Source organism: Ovis canadensis, chromosome 3 (genome assembly GCF_042477335.2).
Source record: "Ovis canadensis isolate MfBH-ARS-UI-01 breed Bighorn chromosome 3, ARS-UI_OviCan_v2, whole genome shotgun sequence".
Lineage (NCBI taxonomy): Eukaryota > Metazoa > Chordata > Mammalia > Artiodactyla > Bovidae > Ovis > Ovis canadensis.
The window spans coordinates 81,077,307-81,103,377 of record NC_091247.1 but is presented as its reverse complement, the minus strand read 5'-3'; the positions used below and the strand labels follow the sequence as shown (position 1 = coordinate 81,103,377).

The window sequence follows — 26,071 nt, the reverse complement described above, 5'->3', positions numbered from 1 at the left end:
AATTCCAACTTGAAACTTATCTCCCACAAGACCCGGGGTCCATTACTTCAATTCTCTGAATTTCAGAGAAATTCAGAGAAATTCGGAAGATAGTAAAATGGAGAAGAGAGTGAACTATTTCACAGAGTGGCTGTGAAGATCACAAAAGGTAAAATGAAGCAGAAGCCTCCAGAGGGAAATGTTCTCCTCCCCTGCTGGCCCACCCTGTCCTGGCCTACACAGCCAGACCAGGGCCCCAGGAAGAAGGGGCCCTCATTCTCAGAGCTGCAGCCACCAATGTTTGCGTTCCAGACGGATTCATTTGGCACGGGGCCCAGTCCACTGACCAGAGCCTGATGATCAACTGAAAGGTGTTCCCTGGCTGGGCATTTCCCAGGGCCAGCCCCATGCTTGACCCAGGGGCCCCCACAGATGAAACCCTTGCTCAAGTAAAGGACAGGATGGAATGGGAGGGAGAGGGGGAATTAATCCAGGGCCTGCCACCGCAGAAGAGGCGGGTCTAACTATGGCTGAGTTAACCCACCCGAACAAGGACCCACCATCTCAGGGCAGCTTCACAGCTGAGCACCCACACAGCTCTACTTCTTTTACCTTAAGTCGTTTCTAAAAACACTAATCTCTCTTGGGTTTAACTACTGTGCTTGTACATCCCTCCACTCCATTGATCATCAAGAGTGATTTTTGTTGAGCCTCTGTTATGTGCCAGGTTCTGGGAATACAGTAACAAGCAAAGCAGGCAAAAATCCTAAATCCCTGCAATTTCTATTCTGGTGCATGCATGCTAAGTCACTTCAGTCATGTCCCACTCTTTGAGATCTTATGGACGGTAGCCCACCAGGCTCTTCTGTCCGTGGGATTCTCCAGGCAAAAATATTGGAGTGGGTTGCCTGTCCTCCTTCAGGGGATTTTCCCGATCCAGGGATCGAACTCCCATCTCTTACGTCTCCTGAGTTGGCAGGTGGGTTCTTTACCACTACTGCCACCTGGGAAGCCCTTTATTCTGGTGGAGAGAGACAACTAACAAGGTAAGTAAACAGTAAAATAATAAGACGGTCCAAGAACCATGCAGAGAATAAAATCAGCAGGGTGAAGTATCAGCAAACGATTGAGTGGTACTGTAATCTGGGTGGTGTGGTCAAGGCATTTCTGCAGGCATGACACTGAAGCTGAGATGAACAAGACAAGGAGTCAACTGTGTGGGGCCAGCGGAGACCATCCAAGCAGTGGGCTCAGCTAGTGCAAAGGCCCTGAGGCTTGGTGAGTCACAGGGCCCCCAGAGGAGGCCAGGGAGCGGGAGCAGAGAGAGAGGGAGAGGGCCTAGCAGGGGATGAGGCTGGAGAGAGGGGCAGAGGTGAGGCTGGGGAGAGGGGCAGGGGTGAGGCTGGGGACAGCTTTGTCTGTTACTTCAGGAGTGGGGTTTTATCCCGAGAAGGAAAGGAAGGTCTGAGGAGGGGGGCAACATCCTCTGATCTGTTCCCTAAGAAGGGCCCTTCAACAACATCAGGACTGTGGACTGCCGGCAGATGAGAACAGAGGCAGGAAGGCCAGGCTGGAGGTTTTCGCCAACGTCCAGGTGAGAGATCCTGGTAGCTTGAACTGGCACATGAAACAAACCTTGTGGACGGGCACTTTGCAAATATTTGCTGGATGAATATGCGTGATGTCACCACTTCTGGCCTCATACTTATATAGTAAAAGAAAAACCTGTGGTTTATCTATGTAGGAGTAAGAGGAGGAGTGAGAAAACAACTCAGAACTTAAAAATACGCACAAGGAATGAGCAAGGCAAGGAAGTTTAGCCTGTCCCCAGGGACATTTAGGTCCCCAGGGACATAACTGCTTAGAGGTGGTGGTCACTGTTCTCAAGAAACAGGGATTTGGTGCCTGCATGTGAGATGACACTCACGGGGGCCTAAAGGTTGTCTAAAATGGAGGCTGGGGCCAGTCTCGGGGGCCTCCGAACAGAAGAGACACTTTGGAGACAGTGTATCTGAGTAGAAGAGGAAAGAAGCTGTTGGAAGGCCAAGGCAGGAGGGAGGCCAGGCCCAGAGGACTGGACCCTGTGAACCTGCAGGAACCGGGAAAAGAGCAGGGCCTTCCGCAGGGCACACAGCCGGCGGGTGGCTCCGGCAGTTCCAGGATGGAGCTGTCTGTGGCTCAGCACGAAGCCCGTGGGCCTCAGGCTTTGCTGACGGAGTGGCCACCGCAGGGCTGTTGTGTAATGAATGTCACAGTGACCAGGTCTCCCTCCCGGCTTGCTCCTGGCTGGGGCGTGTGAGCCATGTTCACACTCTCATGCGGTCCCTAGGGCTCTGTGTGGTGATGACAGCGTGTGCGTGTCTGTGTGTGAGGGCAGGGGTGTGTGGCAGGGGGAGGAACACGTCTCAGGGGAAACTGACCAGACGTCAGCTCTCTTCTTCCTCACCTTGCCCTGGCTGTGTAACTGTTTCCAATTAGCCCAACAAATAAGACTATGGCCACCTGCCTCCTGCCTAGTTCTCTCACCTCTGAGTCTCAAGTTTTCTACATCCTACTCCTGTCTACACTCTTTCACCTCCCTGCTAAGCTCCATCAGTGTTCTCGGATCTCTGTGGCCCTCGTGCAGAGCACGGAGGCCCCGGCAGGGTTTCCTGGTTACCCCAGGGCCACGGCCCACAGTCCCCAGGCTGGCTCCCTGGCCCTGCAGTCTGAGACTCAGACCCGAGAGGTGTGAGTGAGGAAGGACCAAACAGTCCTGTGGGGCTGCCAATTCTTACCCCACAAGCCCCAGACAGTGAGTCATGCACAAAGACGGCCTCTCCAGATTGTCCAAAGCAATGACCACGCATCGTGCCTTGGGCCAGTCCTAGCAGGGAGGGTCAGTCTGCCCGTTTTGGAGCTCTGTTGTTTCCAAGGGCACTCTAATATCCTCAGGGAACTCACGACTGATGACACAACTACCTACTGGTAGGCGGCCTATTGTGGTGGAAGATCAGCCATCAACACCAACTGAGCACCTACTGTGTACCTAATAGAAGACAGTCTCTAAACTCATGGGCTAGTTGGGAAGATAGAAGTAAAGTGTATGAAAGAGCAAATGATAGAAGAGTAGGACATCAAGAGCTGTTTATAACCAAACTGCTGCAGGAGTTCAGAAAAAGGGGAGATCTTGGAAGGTAGGGGGCATTGCAGAGAAGGTGGGATTTAGGGTGTCACCCCTAAACATTTCTATTTGGCAGAATGAGCAGGCATTCTATGATTGTTTTGTGGGTGGCGACATGGTGGAAGGAAGGGATGAAAACTCCTTGGAGCCAGTATTCCAAGGAAAAGAACCACCCATCGCTCATGTCCATGAGGAAACGTGTGCTCGCTTCTCTCTCCCTTTCTGTATCTGTCTCTCTTTCCCAAAAGTCCTTTATTCTTTTATAACATTCTCTTCATAAGAAAGCTTCTGCCTTTTATGTCAATTATATCTAAAAAAACAAAAATAAAAAAAAAGTTCCTACCACAAGGTCATCATTCTTGAACCTCAACACTGACAGTGGTTTGAGGTCTGGACCTCCTCGTTAACTGGCTTCTTTCTTTTCCTGCATCAACCAAAGCGACTGTTGGGTATCAGACACTTTTTTGAATCTCATAAACAGAAACAAGGAAAGGAAGGAGGGTTTCTTGGCATTCCCTGGCTGAAGCTGGAAGAGGAGGGATAGAAGGAGATCTGAAGTGAGAGAAGGTGAGGAGCCTGAGGAGGGTGCTTCAGGAGGCCAGCCCCCTGCATGCTCGAGTACCACAGCCCACCCCCAGCCCCTGCATCTCCCCGGCTCACAGTGAGCACCCCCTCTGCAAGGTGAGCATGCAGGGTTCCAGCTCAGGCCTCTAGATTCAGCCATCTCTGCAGCACCCCTCAGGCCAGACCCTCCGTCCTCTTATCCTAGAGTTTTCAAGTCTGATGCTACTGTATCAAGTGAGATCCAGCAGACACCGTGTATCAGAGACAAAGGGTTCTGGAAAAAAAAAAAGGCTATGCAAATGCAAACTATCATACACAGGATGGATAAACATCAAGGTCCTACCAGACAGCAGAGTATCCTGTAATAAACCACAAGAGAAAAGACGATGACAAGAATATATGTACGTATAACTGAATCACTTTGCTATACGGCAGAAATTCACACATTATAAATTAACTACACTTCAGTAGAATTTTTTTTTTAAAGGCTATGGAATAACCTCAACTTGCTGAATTTTGGCCATCTTCTACACCTCTGGGTGTGTTGTTTTTTGAAGGGGCCTTTCACCCTCTCCTCCTAAACAGGCAGTTAAAGTTTGTACCTTCACAAGCCTCCCCTGCTGTTTCCACCTGGAACTCTGCCTCACGCAGAGTCACACAAATCTAGTGATTCCAATTTAAACAGTGTCCAGGCTGGGGTTTTTTGCCTCATATGGAAGCGCTTGTTCAAATGAGCTCTGATGTGAAATCCTGGGGTATGAATCTTTAAGACAGAAGTGAGTGAGCTGCTCGGGTGGACGCGGAGAGCCCGGGACGCAGGAGCAGCCCAGCGATGGCCTTCAGTGTCTCCTGCATCTGCCGTGAGAGCATGTTCCAGAGCATTTCAGGGCTTGATGTCAAGTCAGAGCAGGGGCAGGAGTGAGGTGCAGCCCCACCTGGAGTCCTGCCTGAACGCTGTCTATTCCCTCCTGAGAATTTCAATCCCCTCCTCTTGAGCCCCAGGGCTTCCCAGGTGGTGCTAGTGGTAAAGAACCTACCTGCTAGCGCAGGAGACGTAAGAGACGCAGGTTTGATTCCCGGGAGGAGGGCATGGCAACCCACTCCAGTGTCCTTGCCTAGAGAATCCCAAGGACAGAGGAGCCTGTTGGGCTACAGTCCACGGTGTCGCAGAGTGGGACATGACTGAAGTGACTTGGCGCGCACGCACACAAGAAACACCACATGTGCCATTTCTTCTGGTCCTCTCAGCGTGCTGTGACTGGTGTAGAGGGGAGGGGAGGTGACTGGGGAGGGGCAGGTCCCGCTGATGGGGCTTCCTCACGTCCAAAGCTGAGGGAGCCTCACGGGTGCTCAGAGTGTTATTAATAGCCAAGGAGTTTCACCTTCCAGGTGACCGTGTCGGGGGGAGCATGTGCTGGAGCACAGTGGAACTCAGCAGGCAGAGGTGAACAACAAACCCACCCTCCTGAGGGCTATCTAAACACCAAGTTATTTCCTCCAGGCCTTCCAGAATCATTAACTAATTCACACCACAAACTTCTACCTCAAGCCAGCTGTGTGCACAGTGACTGGTTTCATGCAGGCCTCTTCCAAGGTTTCTAGCCAGAGCCACCAGTTCCAGCAGCTGCTCTGGGACGGAGTGCTGGGCCTCCCAGGGGCACTGCGCTGTGTACTGAGAGGGAAGGACAGAGCCAACTGTGCGCGCTGTTCCTCCAGCAGATACAGATCCCCCTCCGCCCTCTCATTTTCCATTGCCAATGCTCCAAGGCCTAAGGAATACTCTGTCCCAGATCACGGTGACTGTGGCCTCTACATGCCTTTCCTGATTCCTGGCAGGTTCACTTCCTGGAACACTACAGTCCCGCTGCTCTGTCAGTGCCAGAGGCGTGTTCAGGTACCTCTCTTGGACACCTCCCGGGTTTGAAGCCTTGAAGTCATCTCTGCTCTCCCTTCTCTCCCACTGCCCACGAGCACAGCCCCAAATCCTCTTGAGTCTACCCCACACTCTCTCCATCCCATCACTGCTGAAGGCAGCTCATGAGGACATTAGCCCACCAGGCTCCTCTGTCCATGGGATTCTCCAGGCAAGAATACTGGAGTGGGTTGCTATTCCCTTCTCCAGGTGATCTTTCCAACCCAGGGATTGAACCTGGGCATCACAGGCAGATTCTTTACCGTCTGAACCACTAGGGAAGCCCGAGGATGCTTGATACCAGCTCCCAGCTGATCTGTCTCACCCCCCACTGAGGCGTCTTCAGCCCTGATCCATCTTACACGAGGCTTCCAGGAAGAGCTCCTCAGGTCCACATTCCTGGCAGCATTACTCCTCTGTCTGAACCCTCACCAGTCTTCCTTCACCTATAGAGGAGGTCCTTGGCTTGGCATTCAAAGCCATCCAAGTGTGGTGGCCGCCCCTGCTTCTCTATCTTTGATTCCTGCTCCGCTCCCCTGGCCTCAGCCTGTGTTCTGGCCACACACATCCACCAGCTGCTCCCTAGAAAGCTCTCAAGTTGCCCTCAACTTCAAGTCTGGCTCCAGCTTCTTTTTCCATGTTGAAATGCTCTCATTTGTGTGCAGCTTATCCCTTGCTTTGGGCAGCTCCACTCTGAGGAACACCCCCAGGTCCCACAACCAAAATGCACCTCAACTTCTCCACATCCCCAACAGGTTGTCAGAATGAGCACAGAGCTCCTTCTGTCCCTATCCAGCCGTCATTTACAGGATGAGATCTCAGCGGCAAGGACTCCTCATGGTTTCTTTCTTTCTTAGGAGGAGAAGAATTAACACTTAGCCTTCTCAAAGAAGCCATTAAATATTAGCCTCATTTAATATGATTATTTTACTGTGGCACTTTTTAAACCACTGATTTGAGGACAAAATCATGTATTTTCAAATTCCCTGGTGGCTCGGATGGTAAAGAATCTGCCTGCAACGCAGGAGACCTGGGTTTGATCCCTGGGTTGAGAAGATCCCCTGGAGGAGGGCAAGGCAACCCACTCCAGTGTTCTTGCCTAGAGAATCCCTATGGACAGAGAAGCTTGGCTGGCCATGGTGTCGCAAATTTGTCAGACAAAACTGAGTGACTAAGCACAACACACACAGCACATTTTCAAGGTCAGTAAGACCCCCTGGAGAAGGAAATGGCAACCCACTCCAGGATTCTTGCCTAGGAAATGCCATGGACAGAGGAGCCTGGTGGGCTACAGTCCCTGGGATCACGAAAGTTGGACACAACTTAGCGATTAAACCACCACCACCCTTTTCAATGTACTTAAGACTCTTGGAACACCGAAGAGCAAGCCAGTAGCAGAGTATACTAGAAAACCACTGTATGCTCAAGGAATGTGGAAACTTAACCATCAGCTGCTTGGTATCCTTGAAAGATGTCAAAACAAGACAATACTGTTCTAGTGAATCAGCTGGCTAAACACTGACTAGAGTGAAAAATCAGGGTGTGGTGCCCAGTTCTCAGTTACTTTCCATCTAAAGCAGAAAGATGTGCAGTTTTTGCTTAAGAAAACCACGCTGCATTATGGAGGTTCTAAGCATTGCTATCAGACAGAACAGAGAACACATGGGGACACGGTGAACGATATCCTCACACAGTGATGTCATGCTGCTGAGATCTCTGAATGTGAGGAATCTGGCTTGGCTTTGAGTTTTTGGATGCAAAATTCACTCAAAATGAGTTTTTTAAAAAATGAGTGTTTAAAAAAGGTAGAGGTGGGGCAGGATGTTTTCACATAATTTACGTCAAAGAAGTTACACTGGGGGGTGGAATACCCAATAACCAGGCAGGTGATCTATCGACAGATATACTGTATTAGTCTTTTCTAGTTGTGGAATTGGATTTTTTAAAAAAATTTTGTTTTGAAATAATTTTAAACATATAGAAAAGATGCAAGTATAGCAACTACTTGTGTTTACTACTTACACACACAATTTTATTTTTTCTGAGCCATTTGAGGGTAAGTGGCAGTCAATGTGCCCTTCTCCACCTTAATATTTCAGATGTGCATTTCCTAAGAACAAAAATACTCTTACAAACTATAGTACGGTTATCAGATTCAGGAAATTTAATACTGATTTTAATCTGTAGACAATATTTCAATGTTGTCAGCTATTCTAATCATTTTCTGTATGGCTTTTCACCCCTCTAGTACAAGATCTGGTCCAGGGTAACATACTACATTTAATCTTTCTAGATTCTTGTCTTTTTCGCACCTCAAATCTTCTTTTATAGATCAAGATGGGGAATACAAAGACAAGTAACCTTTTATATTACTTACCCCTCGAGGCTTTCACATATGGAACTGTACATGCAAAAGACACTGAATAGACAATTACTGATTTCTATTTCTTGAGAAAAACCAGGAGGGAGAACATGGTAATGAACTTGGAAAAATTCGGAAAGAAATCAAAGTAGTAGGGCAAATACTCTAAAGATTTGCCCTAGGAGAGAAGAAGTCCACTTATGAATTCCAGCATGAAATGATCTTTGCTATCTTTGGTGAGAGGGTCCTATAGTATTCTAGTGAGTATTACATTCTACCAAATGCTTACTGAGCACTTGCTGGGTGCTCCATGTATCCTTCTAAGGAACATGTATAACTGGAAAAAGGAATAAATCATTCATGGGAGAATTTGGGGTATGAGGAACTCTGAAAGCTTGGGACAGGGATGGGAGAAGGCTGCTGGCACAACGCTCGCAGTGCTAAACCAAAGGTTTTCCCACTGAGAGGCTAAATCAGGATGTCCTGATCCTGGCTAAACTTGAGTAGTATCATGGGAGATTACTAACACACTAGCTTCCTCTACATTTGCAGAGAAAAGTGACCAGACCATTATAAGGGAGGACTCAGGTATGGGGAAGTTCACACATTCCAGAAGAAGCTCCCAGGGGAATGAGGGACCCCGAATCAGGTACCAACATATACGGCTGCTTCCCCTCCCATTCTGCTATCCATTAATGTAAACTTCCTTGCTCCGCTTGTGACTACTTGTCTCAAAATGGTGTTCTTCTCCCCTTTGGGATGGCTGGCCCAGAGCTCTTCCCTGAAGTCTAGCCCCAAATGCAGGGAATCCAAGTCTACCAGAGCAGTCACCTCCCCATATGGCCATTTGCTCAGAGGTGTGACCTTGCTTCTATTCCACTTAGCCCTGTCCCTTCTACCCAGCAGTCCATTTTCTGTCTTTAGCCTAGAGTTCCCTTTTGCTTTCACAGCACTTGCCCTCACATACAGGTAACCAGGGCCCAGAGCTCTAAAAAAGCTCATATTATGAGCTGAGTGGTTATGAACTCAGAACTACTCATCCAGGCTGCTCCTCTTTCCACTCCCCTCCGGCCTCCTGTCACCACCAGATGAAGAGCCAAGGCACAAGGAGGATCAACTTGAAATGCACAGAGGAACCAGATGATGGATCTGTAATTCCTGGATTATGTGACCACAGAAAAAATCCAGACTTGGTCTTATTTAAAAAGGATGACCATGTAACCAAGAGAAGGTAAAGCAGTTTTTCTCTATGATGTCCTAGAGGAGGTGTCAGCAAATTGTGGTTAGCACATCAAATCTGGGCAGCCACCTGCTTTTGTAAACAAAGCCTTATTGGAACAGTCATGTTCACTGGTTTACCTATTGCTTAGGCCGCTTTCCCACTAAAATGGCAGAGTTCAGACAGAGACTGAATGGCCTAAAAGATTCAGTCTCTGGCCCTTCACAGAAAATGCTTCAACTCCTGTCCAAGAGCTCTGAGGCATCGAAGAGAGGTAAGAACGAGGTACCTGTTGACCGGCGAGTGTTCTCCTGTGACATGGCAGTCATCACAGTTTCCGTGGCTGCATCTCGGATGACTTGCTCTTCACTCTGCAGGAGGGTGAGGACACATTTCCAGAGAGCAAGCGTATCCTGCAGTCCTAAGAAGGCCAAAAAGAATTCGGATCACCTAGGATGCAATCTACAGGCTGGTACAAATCACTGCTTCAAATCCGGTACTGAATGAGTTTTTCCTTTTTTTGTGGGTATTGCAAGGAAGGGAGACCTGAAAGTCAGATAAAACAGGAATAGTGAGGACCCTAAGGGGGCAGGTTTGGAAATGTCCTTTGGAATAGGAAAGGCTTTTGGAGGCAACTGGCCCCAGGCAAGGCCCCCCGAGAAGGTATGGCCTGGCTGACTCAGGCCTAGCTGTCCACAATGACTCATATTTCTAAGGAATGAAACTTTATGCCTCAAGAGTGCTTTGGGGAAACTAGCCAAGTGTTGATCTGAGTGACTGAGCTTATAAATTCTGAAAGCAAAGTTTCAATCAAGATTATGCTTTGGTGGGGGTGGGGGGGGCAAGAACCAAAAAAAAAGCAAAGAGCCACCATATAAGCTGGGCCATGTCCTGACCGCTGCCACCCCCTGGGTAGGGACCCTGTCAAGTCCACATGCCTGGTGCTGCTGGGGACCACAGAGAAGGATCAGAGAGCGTCTGCCCCTGAGCAACCGAAATGACATCAGGTGGAGAACACACGGTAAGAAGGCAGGGCTGGGAACACGTGGCTGTGACTCACCACAGAGGCAAGGTCCTGGGGGCTGGTGTAAAGGAGGTGGGCTGCATGAGGGAGGGAAGCGGGGCGGGGCCTCAGAGGGAGGACGCATGCTGCCCAGGTGGGGTGGGTCACCACAGAAGACCACCACTCACCATCCCTTGCCTGTTTAGTGGGGAACCAACTCTGCCTTGACAACTCTCCTTATCCTACCCTCTCCCACATCCGTCCACAACTGCCACCAACGCTTCAGTCATTCTGAGAATAGCAATGGCTCCCTCTGGGGTTTGTGCTCTCTGGTCTGTTACAAATCTGGCTTTACATTTTACTCAGTCTTTCCTTTTTTTTTTTTTTGAGTTGAATATTACTTCATTCATTTTTTAAATTTTTATTTATTATTTTTATGTTTTAACTGGAGGATAATTGCTTTATAATAATACTGTGTTTCTGCTGTACAACAACATGAATCAGCTTAAGGACACATATATCCCCTCCCTCCTGAGCCTCCCCTCCATCCCACTACTCTAGGTTGTCACAGAGCACCGAGCTGAACTCGCTGTATTATATAGCAGCTTCCCCCTAGCTATCTGTTTTACACATGGTAGTATATATATATGGGGCTTCCCAGATGGTGATAGTGGTAAAGAACCTGCCTGCCAATGCAAGAGACTTAAGAGATGCTGGTTCAGTCCCTGGGTTGTGACAATCCCCTGGAGGAGGGGACGGCTACCCACTCCAGTGGTCTTGCCTGGAGAATCCCATGGACAGAGGAACCTGGTAGGCTACAGTCCATAGGGTCGCAAAGAGTTGGGAACAACTGAAGCGACTTAGCACGCACACACACAGCGTATTATATGTCAATGCTATTCTCTCAAGAATCTATCCATTCTATTTGTTCTCGGGGTTTCAAATTTTCCCTTCTTAATATTTTCTTATACACTGAAAGTCCTCAATCTTTCCTTTTTAGTCCATTTCAATTTTTCTTTCTCCTTAAACAACTTTGGTCTGTCCTTCCCTCGTCCCCGTGCACTTTTATGTCTTTTGCTTCTCAGTTCTGTACCCGTTTTTCATGTTATTACAGGCCATCAGCTACCACGGACCTCCTTCCTCATTGCCGGTAATGCTCTAACCAGCTCCAGCAATTCATGATGAACTAATGGCTTTTGCCCAGGACTCAATTTCACTCAGGAATTCTACATTGTTCCATATACAGTTTCCTGATATGAACTTGGGTTAGAACAGCCAAAGTCACCCGGAAAATGTGCTGCAAAATGATATTATCCTCCCTGGAGAGTGTCACCGAAGTATATAAACCTTGGCGCTTATTCTTCTGGGTCCAATGATTAAACAAAAATGGTAGCAGCTCCCCTTTTAAGGTCCCCTGTGGGTGTGAAAAAAAATGCCTAAAAGTCAGAAGAAAAATTTAAGAAGATACCAAAGACAACTGTTCCTCAGAGAGATCCAGGGACATGAGACACTTGATTAGTCTGAGCTTCGATAACACTTAAAATTTGAAACTCACCATCTGAAAAAGCAATTCTCTCTTTTATTCTGAAAATCTTTTCTCCACAACCATCCTGAAAGCTCCCTGGATGCAGGGACCATGATTTATTCTCCAGGGTTGGGCATGGGGGAGGAGTACCAAAACAGAATTCCAGTAACAGATGGAAGAGAATCCCAGTGTCGTTAATGTGAGTGTAAGATGGCAGGAGAGGGGCAGGGTCAGTACTGAGACTTGGCTCTGGGTCTTGAGTTTTCCTTTTATGAAACCCTATGTTTAAAACCAAACAAAATGGTTGAATCCCTTCCTTGTTCACCTGAAACTATCACAACATTGTCTCTTAATCAGCTATACCCCAATACAAAATAAAAAGTTAAAAAAAAAAAGAAAAAACAAAACACTACAATCTGAAAAAATATCTTTAAGTGAAAACAAAAACCCCTAAGCTTTTTCAATTCCTTTGGATTTCCTAAAGCTTGGTTTTCTCAACCTCCATTGATATGACGCTCTTTCCTAATTATTACTCTTGAATGATAGGGGGTAACAGCGAGGAAAGAGACACGAATGTGGACAATATAGTTGGAACTGTACATCCGTCTGATTTCAAAATATCTCTACCATTCTTTCCCAAAGATGCCTTAAACCTTTTTATTTTATTTTTTGGCCATGCTGCGCAGCATGCAGAAACTTCTATCACTGGGAACAGAACCCGTGGCCCCTGTAGTGGAAGCATGGAGTCTTAACCACTGGACCGCCAGGGATTCCAAAGATGCTTTAAACTTAAAACTACTTCCAGTGAAATGAACTAGCAGTTTTTCCAGTCACTTAAGCCAGAAGCCTGGAAGTCATCCTTGACTGTTCCCTTTATAGTAACCTCAACACCAAGTCCTGCTGAGTCTACTTCCTAAGTACCTTCAAGCCTGGCCTTTTCTCTTCCTCAAGGCTACTCTTCACTCTGACCCATTCATTTCTCATCAGGATCACTGCAACAGGCTTCCTGAGAAAGGTGAGAGTTAGGCTGTCTTGAAACACAAAGAGAAGTCAGTCAAGCAGCAGTTTGTTTAGAGAAATGTTCCCCGTTGACGACGTGTGGGGCCTGGGGACCAGTGAGGAAGGAGAGGCAGCCAGGGCATGGAATAGGAAGGGCCTTCTGAGCCAGGCTAAAGAGTATTTAGGTTTCATCCTGAAGGCAATGGGCACCCACTCAAAGGCTTCAGGCAGTGGAAGGAAATGCTCAGATCTGTATTTCAGAAAGACCACAGAGGGCTTTTGGAAGCATAAGGAGAATGGCTTGGGGGACAAGATTAAAAGAAAAGAGGCCAGTTAGGAAGCTGTTGGTGAAAAGTAATTAGAGTAGGAACGGAGAGGATGGGAATATCGTTCAAAGATATAAAGGTATGGTGCATGCTGTCATCTTTCATCTTTCATCCTCCCTTCTTTTGTAACCTAGAGCATCTATCACATTTTTTTTAGTGCATTTGGTACAATGGACGCTCCATCCCTCCCCAACCCCCGCCAGACAGCAGCTCAGTGCACTTACCGAGAATGGGTTGGGGGTTGGTGAGGAAAAATGGTGCAGTGCTGGCAAGAACTTCAGCAGCAGCCAGCCTGGACTCTGTGGGGAGATGATCTCCACAGGAAGAGACAACCAACTGAACCCACTGCTGCAGGTTGGGGGCCACCAAGTCTCTGGTCTGAAAGTACAAAGTGTACATACGCTAATTCAGAAAAGGCAACATGAGCAGACGCGGAATTAGGGATGAGGACATAGTGTACACCACACTGGATCTGCAAGTTAGCTCTCAGCGCAGGAGAAAGGAAGAAAGGTTTATTAGCTGCTCTTCCATTCCAACTAGAGAAAAAAAACAACTCCAGGGAAGGAAATGTGATCCTTCAGTAATATGGAGTTGCTGTTTTGAGAGGACAAGTTCCAGGAGTCTTTCTGGATGCAAATCAGGTTACTAGAACACTGATGTATTTGATAGCTTTGGTAAAGACAAAACTTTTGGGGTAAGACTGTGGCAGTCCATATCTGTTGTCCCCCAAACCAGATTCTCTATCTTTAGTAACAGAACCCCAGATTTTTGCCTGGGCATGTGAGACGGGGGAGACTGGTGGGCTGCTGTCTATGGGGTCACACAGAGCTGGACACGACTGAAGTGACTTAGCAGTATGTGGGTAGTCAGCTGAAGACTACATTTCCCAGGCTCCCTTGTGTTGGGCATAACAGGTGTTTAAGTTCTGACTAACAGGATGCCATTAAAAGTGGTATCTGTGCAATTGTAGGTCATATTTAAGGAAGCAGGTGTGAACCTCACATCCTGGGTTTCTCCTTCCTGCTAGCTGAACGAAGACAAGGTGATAGGAGCTGCTGCAACTCTCTGGGACCTTAGAATGGAAGCTGCGCTAAGGACAGCAGAACAACAAGGCAGAAGGGCCTGGGGGGGTCAATACTGTCTAGTCACTCTCTGTTTTGATTTGCTTCTTTCTGGTTTCAGCCACTGTGTTTACATTTTTTCCCCTCCGTTACATTTAAAGCAGCATCCTAACCAACATTATTGTTTAAACAAAACCCTATTGCTATTTCTTTATAGTAACAGCTATATCCAGATATACATACCATACAATTCACCCTTTTAAATACATAGTTCAATGATTTTTAGTACATTCACAGCTATGTGTGTACCACCACCACCAGAGTCAATAAGAGAAGCCCTGTATCCTTTAGTTATCATCCCCATCCTGTCAGCTTCCCCTACCCCCACCCCTAAGCCATTAGTCTATTTTCTGTCTTCATGGATTTGTCTGTTCTGGACATTTCATATAAACTGAATCATACAGATGGCCAACAGGCACATGAAAAGATGCTCAATATCACTATTAGAGAAATGCAAATTGAAACTACAACAAGGTATCACCTCACACCAATTAGAATGGCTATCATTAAAAAGGCTACAAATATTAAATGCTGAAGGGGGTGTGGAGAAAAGGGAACCCTCTTATACTGTTGGTGGGAATGTAAATTGGTAAGGCCACTATGCAGAACAATATGGAGGTTCCTTAAAAAACTAAAAATAGAGCTGCCATTGATACTACAATTCCACTCCTAGACATATATCAGAAGGAAATTCTAACTCAAAAAGATACATGCACCCCAGTGTGCACAGCAGCACTATTTACATGAGGCAGGACATGGAAGCAACCTAAGTACCCATCAACTTTATCCATGATAAAGATGTGGTGTATATACACAATGGAATATTACTCAGCCCAGAAAAAGAAAACTAATGTCATCTGTAGCATCATGGATGGACTTAGAGATTATTATGTTTTAATGAAGTCAGACAGAGAAAGACAAATATCATATGATATCACTTATACATGAAATCTTAACAAATAACATGAATGGATCACAGAGCCACCCTCATGGACGCTAATCAAATGTGCCCAGAACAAAAGAAGAGAGACGCTACACACGGTGCTCACAGAATTGTTCTCAGGTTGTAACCGGAGTGAAAAGTCAACATGAACAATGTTCTTGTAGAAGCTACACACTGTGCCACAGATTCTGCCTGTGGGATGATTTACTTTTACTGACACCTTCCAGGGAAATCAGAGAACAGAAATCTAGACCCTAGGACGGGAATCAAGCTTACCTCGTCACACGTCTGCATGTGGTGGGCAATCACTTTGGAGGTGAGTCTCAGAGCTTCACTTTGAATTTCAGACCTAGAAAGGTGAGCCAGAAGACATACCAAACAAAAAATCACCCTGAAATTAATATAGTACTGTAAGACAATTACACTTCAATAAATATACAGTTATGAAAATAAGTAAAATCAATTATTATATATATATATGGTTTTTGCAGACAGTTTGTACTCCATGTGGCTGTGAAGACTGACAGTCTCTACCTCGTGGCTACACAAATGCTTCTGGAAGCAATTACCTTTTGGTAATTAACGGGAAACTCTGACATCATTCTATTGCTTGGGCTGAGAACATAGCCTGAGACTTAGAAAGAAATACAAGACCTGAGTCCTTAGGCCAGGGCTGCGCTCAAGTTCATTACATAAATAACTGACAGGACCACGTGTTGTACCGAGTTCGCACAGGGAGCACTGGGGCAAACCTTTCATGGGAAGCAATATCCATCGTCCAGATCAGGAACTCCTTTGGGCTGAGATGGACACGGTGCTCTGTCTGAGGGAGCCACTCACTGGGGTCCAGGCAATGGAGAATTTTCAGTATCTATGTGAGCCAGACCCAGGGAAAACAAACAAACACACAAACACCTCAGGAAAAAGTCTTCAGAATCTAAATAAAATAATCACTTGTATGGATAAAGAAGTCTAGCTTTCAGAAAACTCCCACTGTCTTCTTTTTTCCCGTTAACAGCTTTGAGAGAACAAGACAGTTGGGAGCTGCGGCATACTGAGATCAGAGGCTAGATGCCATATTCCTAGGTCAGTGTCCTTTCCTTAAAAAAAATTTTTTTTTAAAATTTCTGACCACACCACTAGGCATATGCAATCTTAGCTCCCGGCCAGGGATCGAACCCATGCCCCCTGCATGGAAGCATGCAGTCTTGACCACTGGACCACCAGGGAAGTCCCAGTGCCCTCTCCTTCTGATTGTGCTTTCAGGTCACCATCTGCCCCTAAAGCGCCATGTCAGCAGAGACTCACCCGTTAGCACATTCTACAGCCAACTTTCAACGCTCTGTCTCCTTGGGCACTGAGTGGCTTACTCTCTCAATCTCTGTCTTTGGTTAATCTCTCTTGGCAATACCATTATCATCAAACACTTTTCTTAGTGCCCTTTAAGGCACGAAGCCACGCCAAGCATTGTGCAAAGAGAGTCCTTGCCCTTTGGATGCTGAATCTCCTTCCTATCCTGGAGATGCCACATCCAGTCCCACCTCATGACCTTCCTACTCGAGTGGGGCTCGCCAAAGAGTGTGGGGAGAGGAAAGTGTACCCATCAGTACACAAGACTTTACCTTGCAGAGGCATTCTGGGTGATTTTCCTTCAGCACCAATGTCAAGAATGTCCCTCCCATATTCCACAGTAAGGGCGGCAGTCCCTTCTCCCCCAGAGCAGAGGCTGCTGTTGAGAACCTCTCCAGCAGGGCTTCCAGCGTGAGCAGGCGCACTTCAGGGAAGGAAGACTCCAACAGCTGAGAGAAGGAGATGGGAACATCCCTGTTCTGCTCTCCAGCCTGGGCCGCTACTGCCCACACTGCAGCAATGGCCAGTTTGGTGAGGCTCTGGAGATACTGGGGCAGGCCTGGCACTGTGTAGGTATAGGGGAACCCTGTTATCAGCTCTGATCCTGAGATGATCCTTCCGATTTCCTCCCAGAAGCCAAGATGCTCCAGAACTAAAAAAACAGAAAGGCAAATTAAAAGAGATGATCACTTTATTCAGGGGTCCACAAAGGACAAGGGAGAACATGCAAGGCTCTGGATACCCTGGGCAGAACTACCAGACCTCCTTCCTGAGTAGATTTCATATAAACCATGTATGAAGTGACGAGGCCACTACGATTCAGAATTCTGGCCCTGAAGTACTTTCTATTCAGGTAAAATAATTCCTTCCGCGCCACCCCAGGGTCACAGAAGGCATTTGTATCAGAAAATGCATTCCTGGTACCTTTCCCTAACATCCAATACATACAAACTCCGTGACCTCTTGTATCACCAAGTCTCAAAGCTGAGCAGGATAAAAGGACATCTAGTCCAAGCTCCCTGCAGGGGCTAGATCCCCTCAACAGCACCTTTTCTCAGAGGCTCTTGGTGGAACCCAACAGGGACTTGGAGCTCACGAGACAGACTGTTTCACTGTTTAGTAGATCTAACTGTCACAAAGTTCTTTTTGGAGTTTCCACTGAGTGGCCTAATTCTGCATTATCAGGCCCCCAGAGAGCCCTTTAGGCATCTGACTAGTTCTTGTATCCCGTCTGTGTTCTCCACATGAAACAGTCCTTCTGCCTTCAACTAGTTTCCAGATGACGGGGTCCACCCTCGCTCACTATTCTGAGCCCCCTTCCTTTGGACATGCCTCACCCCCTCTTCAGGCAGGGCCCCAGAGAAGGGAACACGGCTCCCTCGTGGTCTGAGCAGTGGGACTGCTACTTTCCCTGTTCTGACACGAGGTTGCTGCAGTTGTATGACACCGGTGACTCATGTGGAGCATGAAGTCAACTGAAACTGCAGGCTTTTCTTTTTCACATGGTCTGCTGACGGTGATGAGTCACTCAGATCAAGACTTCTTTTCTTTGTTTGTTTGCTTTAAATCCAAATAGATACCTGTTAAATTTTATCTCCCTGTTAAATTTTGTAACTTGCCTTTTAGATCACCGAAATCTTTTTGTAGCCTCAGTTCTGATCGCAAATACTTATTATCTGCTTGCTGTGTGCTGGGTGCTAAGTGAAATAAGAACACTGCCTTTAGAGAGTTTAGTTTAGTATTTAGTTGGAGAAAGAGAAATGAATGACTAGGTGATTCCAATCTAGTAGTGGAAGTCTTAAAGAGGAAGAAAGAGGAAAATGCATTGGAACCACCAAAGGTTCAAAGGCATAACATGGAATGGACCATGTGGGGAATGATAGGCAATTTGATCTCAGCACAGAATTCAAGGTGGGGAACACAGTGACTAGAGAAGCAATGCGGTCAGGATGCAGAGAACCTCCTAGGCCACGTGAAGGGACCTACACATTCTTCTGCAGCCAAGGGGATGCCACTGAGGGGTTATTTTAAGCAACAAGATCAAGTGAGCATGTTCACTGAACTGTTTTTATTGCTGAGAGGGCAATATTAGAAGCAAAGAGACAAGCCGAACAACTGCTGCAGTCATGGAGGAGAGAAAGGATGAAGTAAGGAAGAGAAAGGGAGAAGATGTATTTTACCTGCTGCCAAAAAGCTTCAAAACTGATGGGAAGATAAAACAACTACTAAAATGGCAAAATGCTTGGTGCCCTAAAATCACTAGGGAAGGGCTGGTAACTGTTGAGTATTAATGTGCCAGGCACTATAAAATATCACATACCCATCTTTTAATGAGTGAACAATAATTACATTTAGAATTGGTGGCTCAGATGGTCAAGAATCTGCCTGGAATGTGGGAGACCCAAGTTCAACTGTGGGTTGGGAAGATCCCCTGGAGAAGGAAATGGCAGAGGAGCCTGATGGGCTATAGTCTGTGGGGTCACAAAGAGCTGGACACAACTGAATCTTTGTCTTCTTAGAGTTGACACTCGTTGAGTATTAGTCTAAGCACTTTAATAAGTACTAACTCATTTAATGAAATAGGCACTATTATGATTCCTCGGTATTTTACAGGAAACAGAGGTCAAGTTACTTGCCTACGGTCACACAGGAAATAGTAGGTAAAGGAAATACAAAAGCCATAAGAATGACCAAAAGGAACGCAATGTACACTTACTTTCTATTAGAAGAAGTAAAAAAAAAAAAAAAGGCGATGGGGAGCTTTCAGGAGGGAACACAATTTAAGATGGGCACTGAGGCTGCCCAGAGGTGCCTGCCTGGAAGAGGAAAGGGCAGTTGCTGTGGGGGGAGAGCTGGGAGAGAATAGATAAAGAGAGGCAGGCAGATGCTTCACTGAATTAACCTGTCAACAGAGGAGCAGCGGGGGGAGGTTCCGTCAGAGTGACAAGCTAGGAAACTATCAGATGACATTCATGTAGGTGTTTTCTCCAAACCGCTGGTTAGAAATACTCTTGTTCTGCAGAAAGACCCAAAGAAGGGTCCTAAAGCAGAGTTTCTCAAACTTGAGTGAACATCAGAACCACCTGGAGGGCTTGTTAAACCACAAAGCACTGCTTGGGCCTCACCCCCAAAGTTTCTGATCCAGGATGGTTGGGGCGGGTACCAGGAATCTGCATTTCCAACGAGTTCCCAGGTGATGCTGCTGCTGATGCCAGGTACTTCGAAAACCACTGTCTTCAGGTGATGGCTCTTAACCAGAAGTTATTAAAACCACACATACCCCGATCCCATCTTTGTAGGCTCTGATTCGGACGGCCCCAATCCCATCTTTGTAGACTCCAAATTCGGTTGGTTTGAAATTAGCCAACAGGTAATTCCGCTCTGTCCCCCAGCAGAGAACCACACTCCTAAGCTATGACTTTCATAGGGGTTCACAGGGTTTGGGGGGCGGTGGGTAGATATGGGCTGCAGTTCCAAAGAGCACAGCTGATTCCAGCCCAGTACTTCACCATAGTGAAGAACTAGAAAATTCACCGCCCGCATTTTTTGTTATCGATAAAAATATCAAAGGAGGGGAAATCCCCAAGAATTCAAAAGAATGAAAAAGCTCTAGAAAGGTCCCTCATAGGCAGGCTTTCAACACTGGCTCATCATATACATGTTCGATTCCAGCTCCTAGTCCACCAGACTCCTTTGTCCATGGAATTCTCCAGGCAAGAATACTGGAGCAGGTTGCTATGTCCTCCTCCAGGGCATCTTCCCGACCCAGGGGATGGAACGGGTGTCTCTTGCATTTCCTGCATTGGCAGGCGGATTCTTTACCACATTCCTGCTGCACCTGGGAAGCCTCTAGGGTGCAGTAGGAAATTAGAAAGACCAGGCTTGGCTCTCCTGGAGCTCCCCTTTAAATAGGAACACCCTCTCCGCCTGTGTCAGAATGAGGGGGCCTCTGGGTGGAACAGGTGGCTGGGATTAGAAATACAAGCAGCAATGTTGCTTTCCTCTCTAGAGCTGTGGTTTCTCAGCCTGGGAAGTATATTAAATTTATCTGGAGAGCTTTAGAAAAACACTTATGTCAGGGGACACTTGACTCCATCTCTAGGGCGAGCCTGGTTTCAAGGTGACCCAAGTGATGCCACTGTGCAGCTGGGGTCACAGTTACTGCTTCATGGACATTAAAAACCTCAGGTTAGTACTTTGATGGCACTTAGTTCTTCAGTCTGAGGTCTGACAACCCTCTTTTCTAGAAGACAAATTTTCTACTTGCAATTTCAATTTTGCTGGTTTTGGGGTGCCTCTTTTCTATCTTTCTTGGAAAGCCAAGTGTTTCAGTGGAAGAGTTAAGTGCCTCCTCTTTAATGGCCCCATCTGATTTTTCATTAATTAGATGATTTTTGTAAACTCTTGTTAATTGGAGTTTTTTCCAGCCCTGCTCATTTGGAATAGCTGGATTTTCCCAACAGTGTAGTCATTTTAGTTGCCCAAGTATGTGTGACTGATTCTACACATCCAATATGATTTCCGTTTTGAAAAGAACTTTTTTTTTTTCTTCTTCAGACCAAGTATATTTCTAACCCTCACAGGAATGGCTGAATGGCTGGATTCACTTGGAAAGACAATCCTTCCTGCTGTGCTATGTCCTGGTTCAATGGAGAAATAATTCCCAAGGTTGGAATTCAAGAACCAATCAAAAATCAAAACAATGTGACAAGCTGGTATAAGTTGCCAACATTTTATTTGGTAAAGAAAGGATGTTTAAAAATCTACTAGCTGTCATTATTCCATGAAAAAAAAAAGGCTATCTGAACAACAAAAAAGTCATAGACTTCCAAGGTCATTATAAAGGACACTTCTTGAGAGAAATGTGGTTTTAAGAAATATTTGCTTAGTTGTCATTCCGCTGTAGTTTTATGGTGAAAATATCACCAGGGAGCAGCATTAGGGAACTGTAGCCTTGGAGAAGGTGATGAAGTTTCCTGAGGTTGATCCATCTGGAGAGCAAGCCCAACCTGAACAGAGGTTTCCTAGAGAGGAACGGAGGGCCTCTGCCGATCCCTCAGGGTGGCAAGCAGAGTGTCCATGAGAAGAAGCACAGTGCTCCATTCACACAATTCCCTCTGGGAGTCTCAGATGTGCTATTTTAGCAGTTTTGGTTCTTTGGGAAATTGTAGATTTCAGTGTTATGTCTGAAACTTGATTGCTAAATTAACTGGATTTCAAAGCTGCCATTCCCTAACCAACCAAGGTAGGGCGCTGACATTAATCTGGGCTGTGAATAGAGGATTTAAGAGCAGCACTACCTAGAGAGGAACTAGAACCAGAGATCAAATTGCCAGCATCCACTGGATCATAGAAAAAGCAAGGGAATTCAAAAAACCATTTACTTCTGCTTCACTGACTATACTAAAGCCTTTGACTGGTGGATCACAACAAACTGCAGAAGATTTTTCAAGAGATGAGAATACCAGACTGCCTTACCTATTTCCTGAGAAACCTGTGTACAGGACAAGAAGCAACAGTTAGAACCAGACATGGAACAACCAACTGGTTCAGAATTGGGAAAGGAGTACTTCAAGGCCAAATATCGTCACCCCACTTATTGAACTTGTATGAAGAGTGAGTGAAGTGAAGTGAAAGTTTCTCAGTCGTATTCGACTCTTTGGGACCCCATAGACTATACAGTCCATGGAATTCTTCAGGCCAGAATACTGGAGTGGGTAGCCTTTCCCTTCCCTAGGGGATCTTCCCAACCCAGGGATCAAACCCAGGTCTCCCCCATTGCAGGTGAATTCTTTACCAGCTGAGCCACAAGGGAAGCCCAAGAATACTGGAGTGGGTCACCTATCCCTTCTCCAGTGGATCCTCCCAACCCAGAAATCAAACCAAGATTGCATTGCAGGCAGATTCTTTACCAACTGAGCTATCAGGGACATCACATGAAATGCTAGGCTGGATGTCTCACAAGCTGGAATAAAGACTGCCACGAGAAATATCAACAACTTCAGATATGCAGACGACACCACTCCAATGGCATAAAGTGAAGAGGAACTAAAGAGCCTCTTGATGAAGGTGAAAGAGGAGAGTGAAAAAGCTGCCTTAAAGCTTAACATTCAAAAAACAAAGATCATGGCATCTGGTCCCATCACTTCATGGCAAATAGATGGGGAAACAGTGGAAACAGTGACAGATTTTATTTTCTTGGGCTCCAAAATCACTGCAGATGGTGACTGCAGCCACGAAATTAAAAGACTCCTTGGAAGAAAAGCTATGACAAATCTAGACAGTGTATTAAAAAGCAGAGACATCACTTTGCTGACAAAGGTCTATCTAGTCAAAGCTATGGTTTTTCCAGTAGTCATGTATGGATGTGAGAGTTGGACCATAAAGAAGGCTGAATGCCGTAGAATTGGAGAAGGAAATGGCAACTCACCTCAGTGTTCTTGCCTGGAGAATCCCAGGGACGGGGGAGCCTGGTGGGCTGCCGTCTATGGGGTCGCAGAGTCGGACACGACTGAAGCGACTTAGCAAAAAAAAAAAAAAAAATTGTGGTGTTGGAGAAGACTCTTGAGAGTTCCTTGGACAGCAAGGAGATCAAACTAGTCAATCCTCAAAGAAATCAAACTTTGAATATTCACTGGAAGGACTGGTGCTGAAGCTTACGCTCCAATACTTTGGCCACCTGATGCAACGAGCTGACTCACTGGAAAAGACCCTGATGCTGGGAAAGATAGAGAGCAAGAGAAGGGGATGACAGAGGATGAGATGGCTTGAGAGCATCACTGACTCAATGGACCCGGGTTTGAGCAAACTCAGGGAGATAGGGTAGGACAGGGAAGCCTGGTGTGCTGCAGTTCATGTGGCACAAAGAATGAGCACAACTTAGTGACTGAACAACGATCTAGAGCAAGGTCAGCATCCTATTTCCCAAATCCTGGTTTATTATTTAGGGAAGTCTATCTCCTCCCTAGAGGAGTAGCACAGCCTGAAAGGGCAGGCCTGCTGGTCATTTATTCCTGATTTTCTGAGCTACTGGTACAGGTTTGTTTAAAAAAAAAAAAAATCAACATAATCTGAAAAGATTCATGATAATCTAAACAGCTTTAATAAGAACATTCTGAAAAACAATGTGGGTGATATCATTACCACATAATTATGGACACAGTGGAGTTTCACCTAAGAGCATTTAATTTAGGTAAATTTAACTCTTAAGTACTCAGCAAACAGAGAGAAAGAGAGAGATTGAAAAATAACAATTAAACGAGAGGGCAGTTTCATCTGACATTCCAGTCACTGAGCACATCCCCAGAAGGGTGGTGGTGCTGTTACCTCAGACCACGGAGTCTCAAACTTTGGGGCACTCACCTCCAGAGCTCCTGATTAGTAGGTCTGGGACAGCCCATCCCTCCCACCCCCCAATCACAATCTAACAAATTCTGGGCGATGCTGCTGCTACTGCTGATGATGCAGGGACCACACTTTAAGAACCGCTACCTCAGACCACCTGAGATCATCCGTGCTTCTCACAGCATAAACATCTTGCTATGCCGAACGTGTATAATTCCAGTGTTTAATGGTATTTGTTTTAGTACACCATGGCCGCCAATCATATGCCAACCCCTTCATCTCGTGCTTAACCTAAGAGTTCCTGAATATGATGCAGTTCCTGGCCTTCACTGTTACTGTCCCAAACTAAGATAGCCTCGTTGCTTTGTGCTGAGCTGGCTGAAAGCAAAAGGGCCGGAGGGAGTAAGGGTAAGGGTCCAAAGTGACAGTTTTCTTGGCCTCAGCTGAGATGGTTATAGGAGAAGCTAAAGCCCCAGTAATCACAGCAAAGTTCTACTAATAAGCAGCAGTCAGAATCCATAGAGGGGGAAGTCAGTAAGCGCACTGGGGATACCACATAAATGGCAATGATATTGATTGTGCCGCTATGCTGGTCACTTGCCACTGAGCCGCAGAAGGTTCTTCACTCTGCCTGACCTTTCACATGCGGTTCCCTCTGCCTTGAATGAATGAATGAATTTCTCTTTCATATACTGTAACAGTTCTGAATGCTCTGATACCATTCGGTCAAAAAGAGTTTGTAGAAATTTCCCCTATTCCCCCTGCCCCCAGAATCTCCACCCTCCTTAAAGAAGTAAAGAGTGAGGAAATACGAAGCAGATTTTACTTATAAGGCATCGTGAGATGGGCAGCTTTTTCTGTTTCAAAGAACTGTAGCTCTGGTCAGAGAGATCTCTAATCAGATCCAACAGAAGTTCTTATCTGGAACAGTTGATAAACGGGTTCTAAAAATAATCACAGATGATAACTTGTACACTCTGTGAATGTTAATGTCCTGTTACGAAACTTCTCAGTTAAAAAAAAAAAATTCTATTTGGAGAGAAAAGGAAACCATAGGAACTACAACAACAGTTCAACAACAAAAAATCAACTGATTTAATAAATCTTGGCTGCTTCTTATCAAAGGGAAATTCCATTCTTCTATTTAATCCTTTGCCGCTCCCAGTAAACAGCAATTCTGACATGAGGGGCCCTTCCAGTTACAGACATGGAGAATGACCTGGTGGAAGGCTTTGGGGACTAACTTTGTCTAGAGAAACAGTACTAGTTGCTTCTTTCTTGCCTACTTTTGTTTCCAGGTCTCCGAACCCCTCATGCCTGACGTGCATTAAGTGCGGCCCCTGACACAAAGTATTTCCTTACTCTGTACTTCTCGCTCCTTACTTCTTTAAGAAGGACTGGATGGCATCGCTGACTTGATGGACATGAGTGTGAGCGAGCTCCGAGAGTCGGTGAAGGGCGTGGAAGCTTGGTGTGCTGCAGTCCACGGGGTTAGACACAACTGGGTGACTGGACTGACTCACACACACCCCTTTGAAAACATTCCCCACTTCCCTTGCCCCAGCATATTCTAGAAGCATATTTTAAGAATTCCTTATCTGCTGTTGAGGAAGGAGGATGTGCTTCTGAGAATACTATTTGAAGACTCTCAGTCAACCCACAAAAGAAGAAGAGTCCCTGTGGTTTGGGAGACAGGGATCCATAAGAGCTCTGAAGGAATTTGGGTCAGCTAAAAATGAGCTCATCAGGCACTGGGTGGGACCAGCAGTTTTCACTTCTTGTCTCCACCCACCATCCCATCCCTGGCTCTGCCAAACACTGGGAGGAAGTCAGGAAATACTTGCGGATAAACACACGACAACCCAAAGGCACAAACATAAAATTACCTCTAAGCCTACACTGCTTTGGGTTCTTTGTCAGCGAATTGCTCCTAAGGACAAGATTGGGAAATCAGAAACTTCCTTATCACACCTTCAGTGAGTTCAGTCGCTCCATCGTGTCCAACTCTTTGCAACCCCATGGACTGCAGCACCCCCATTTAATTTAACCTTTTCCCCCACAAAGGACCTCAGGGTTCTCTTCCAGTCTTAGGCAATGAGGTATAGTGCCAAACCAACTTAAGAGGCTTGGTAGCTGTCTGAGAAGATTCCCTTAAATAACTGGGGCTTACCTCTGTTGTCTCACCTGTAATGAAAGACTAGGCCCATGAGTCAGTCCCTTGCCAGCACTACAGTTTACCGTTCTGGGAGAAACAGACTCTA

The 26,071-nt window shown here is 46.3% G+C and overlaps 1 protein-coding gene across 3 annotated transcripts in view; it reads right to left on the bottom strand.

The window, feature by feature from the left end:
• THADA (THADA armadillo repeat containing) overlaps positions 1-26,071 on the bottom strand; it is a 328,815-nt gene that overhangs the window by 38,711 nt on the left and 264,033 nt on the right. For all 3 annotated transcript variants that reach the window (XM_069583453.1, XM_069583452.1, XM_069583454.1), the window contains 5 exons: positions 16,739-17,118; positions 15,869-15,987; positions 15,393-15,465; positions 13,277-13,430; positions 9,489-9,620 (listed from right to left, as the gene is read on the bottom strand). In XM_069583453.1, the coding sequence (XP_069439554.1) occupies positions 9,489-9,620; positions 13,277-13,430; positions 15,393-15,465; positions 15,869-15,987; positions 16,739-17,118 (858 nt within the window). The remainder of the gene's footprint in view (positions 1-9,488; positions 9,621-13,276; positions 13,431-15,392; positions 15,466-15,868; positions 15,988-16,738; positions 17,119-26,071) is intronic.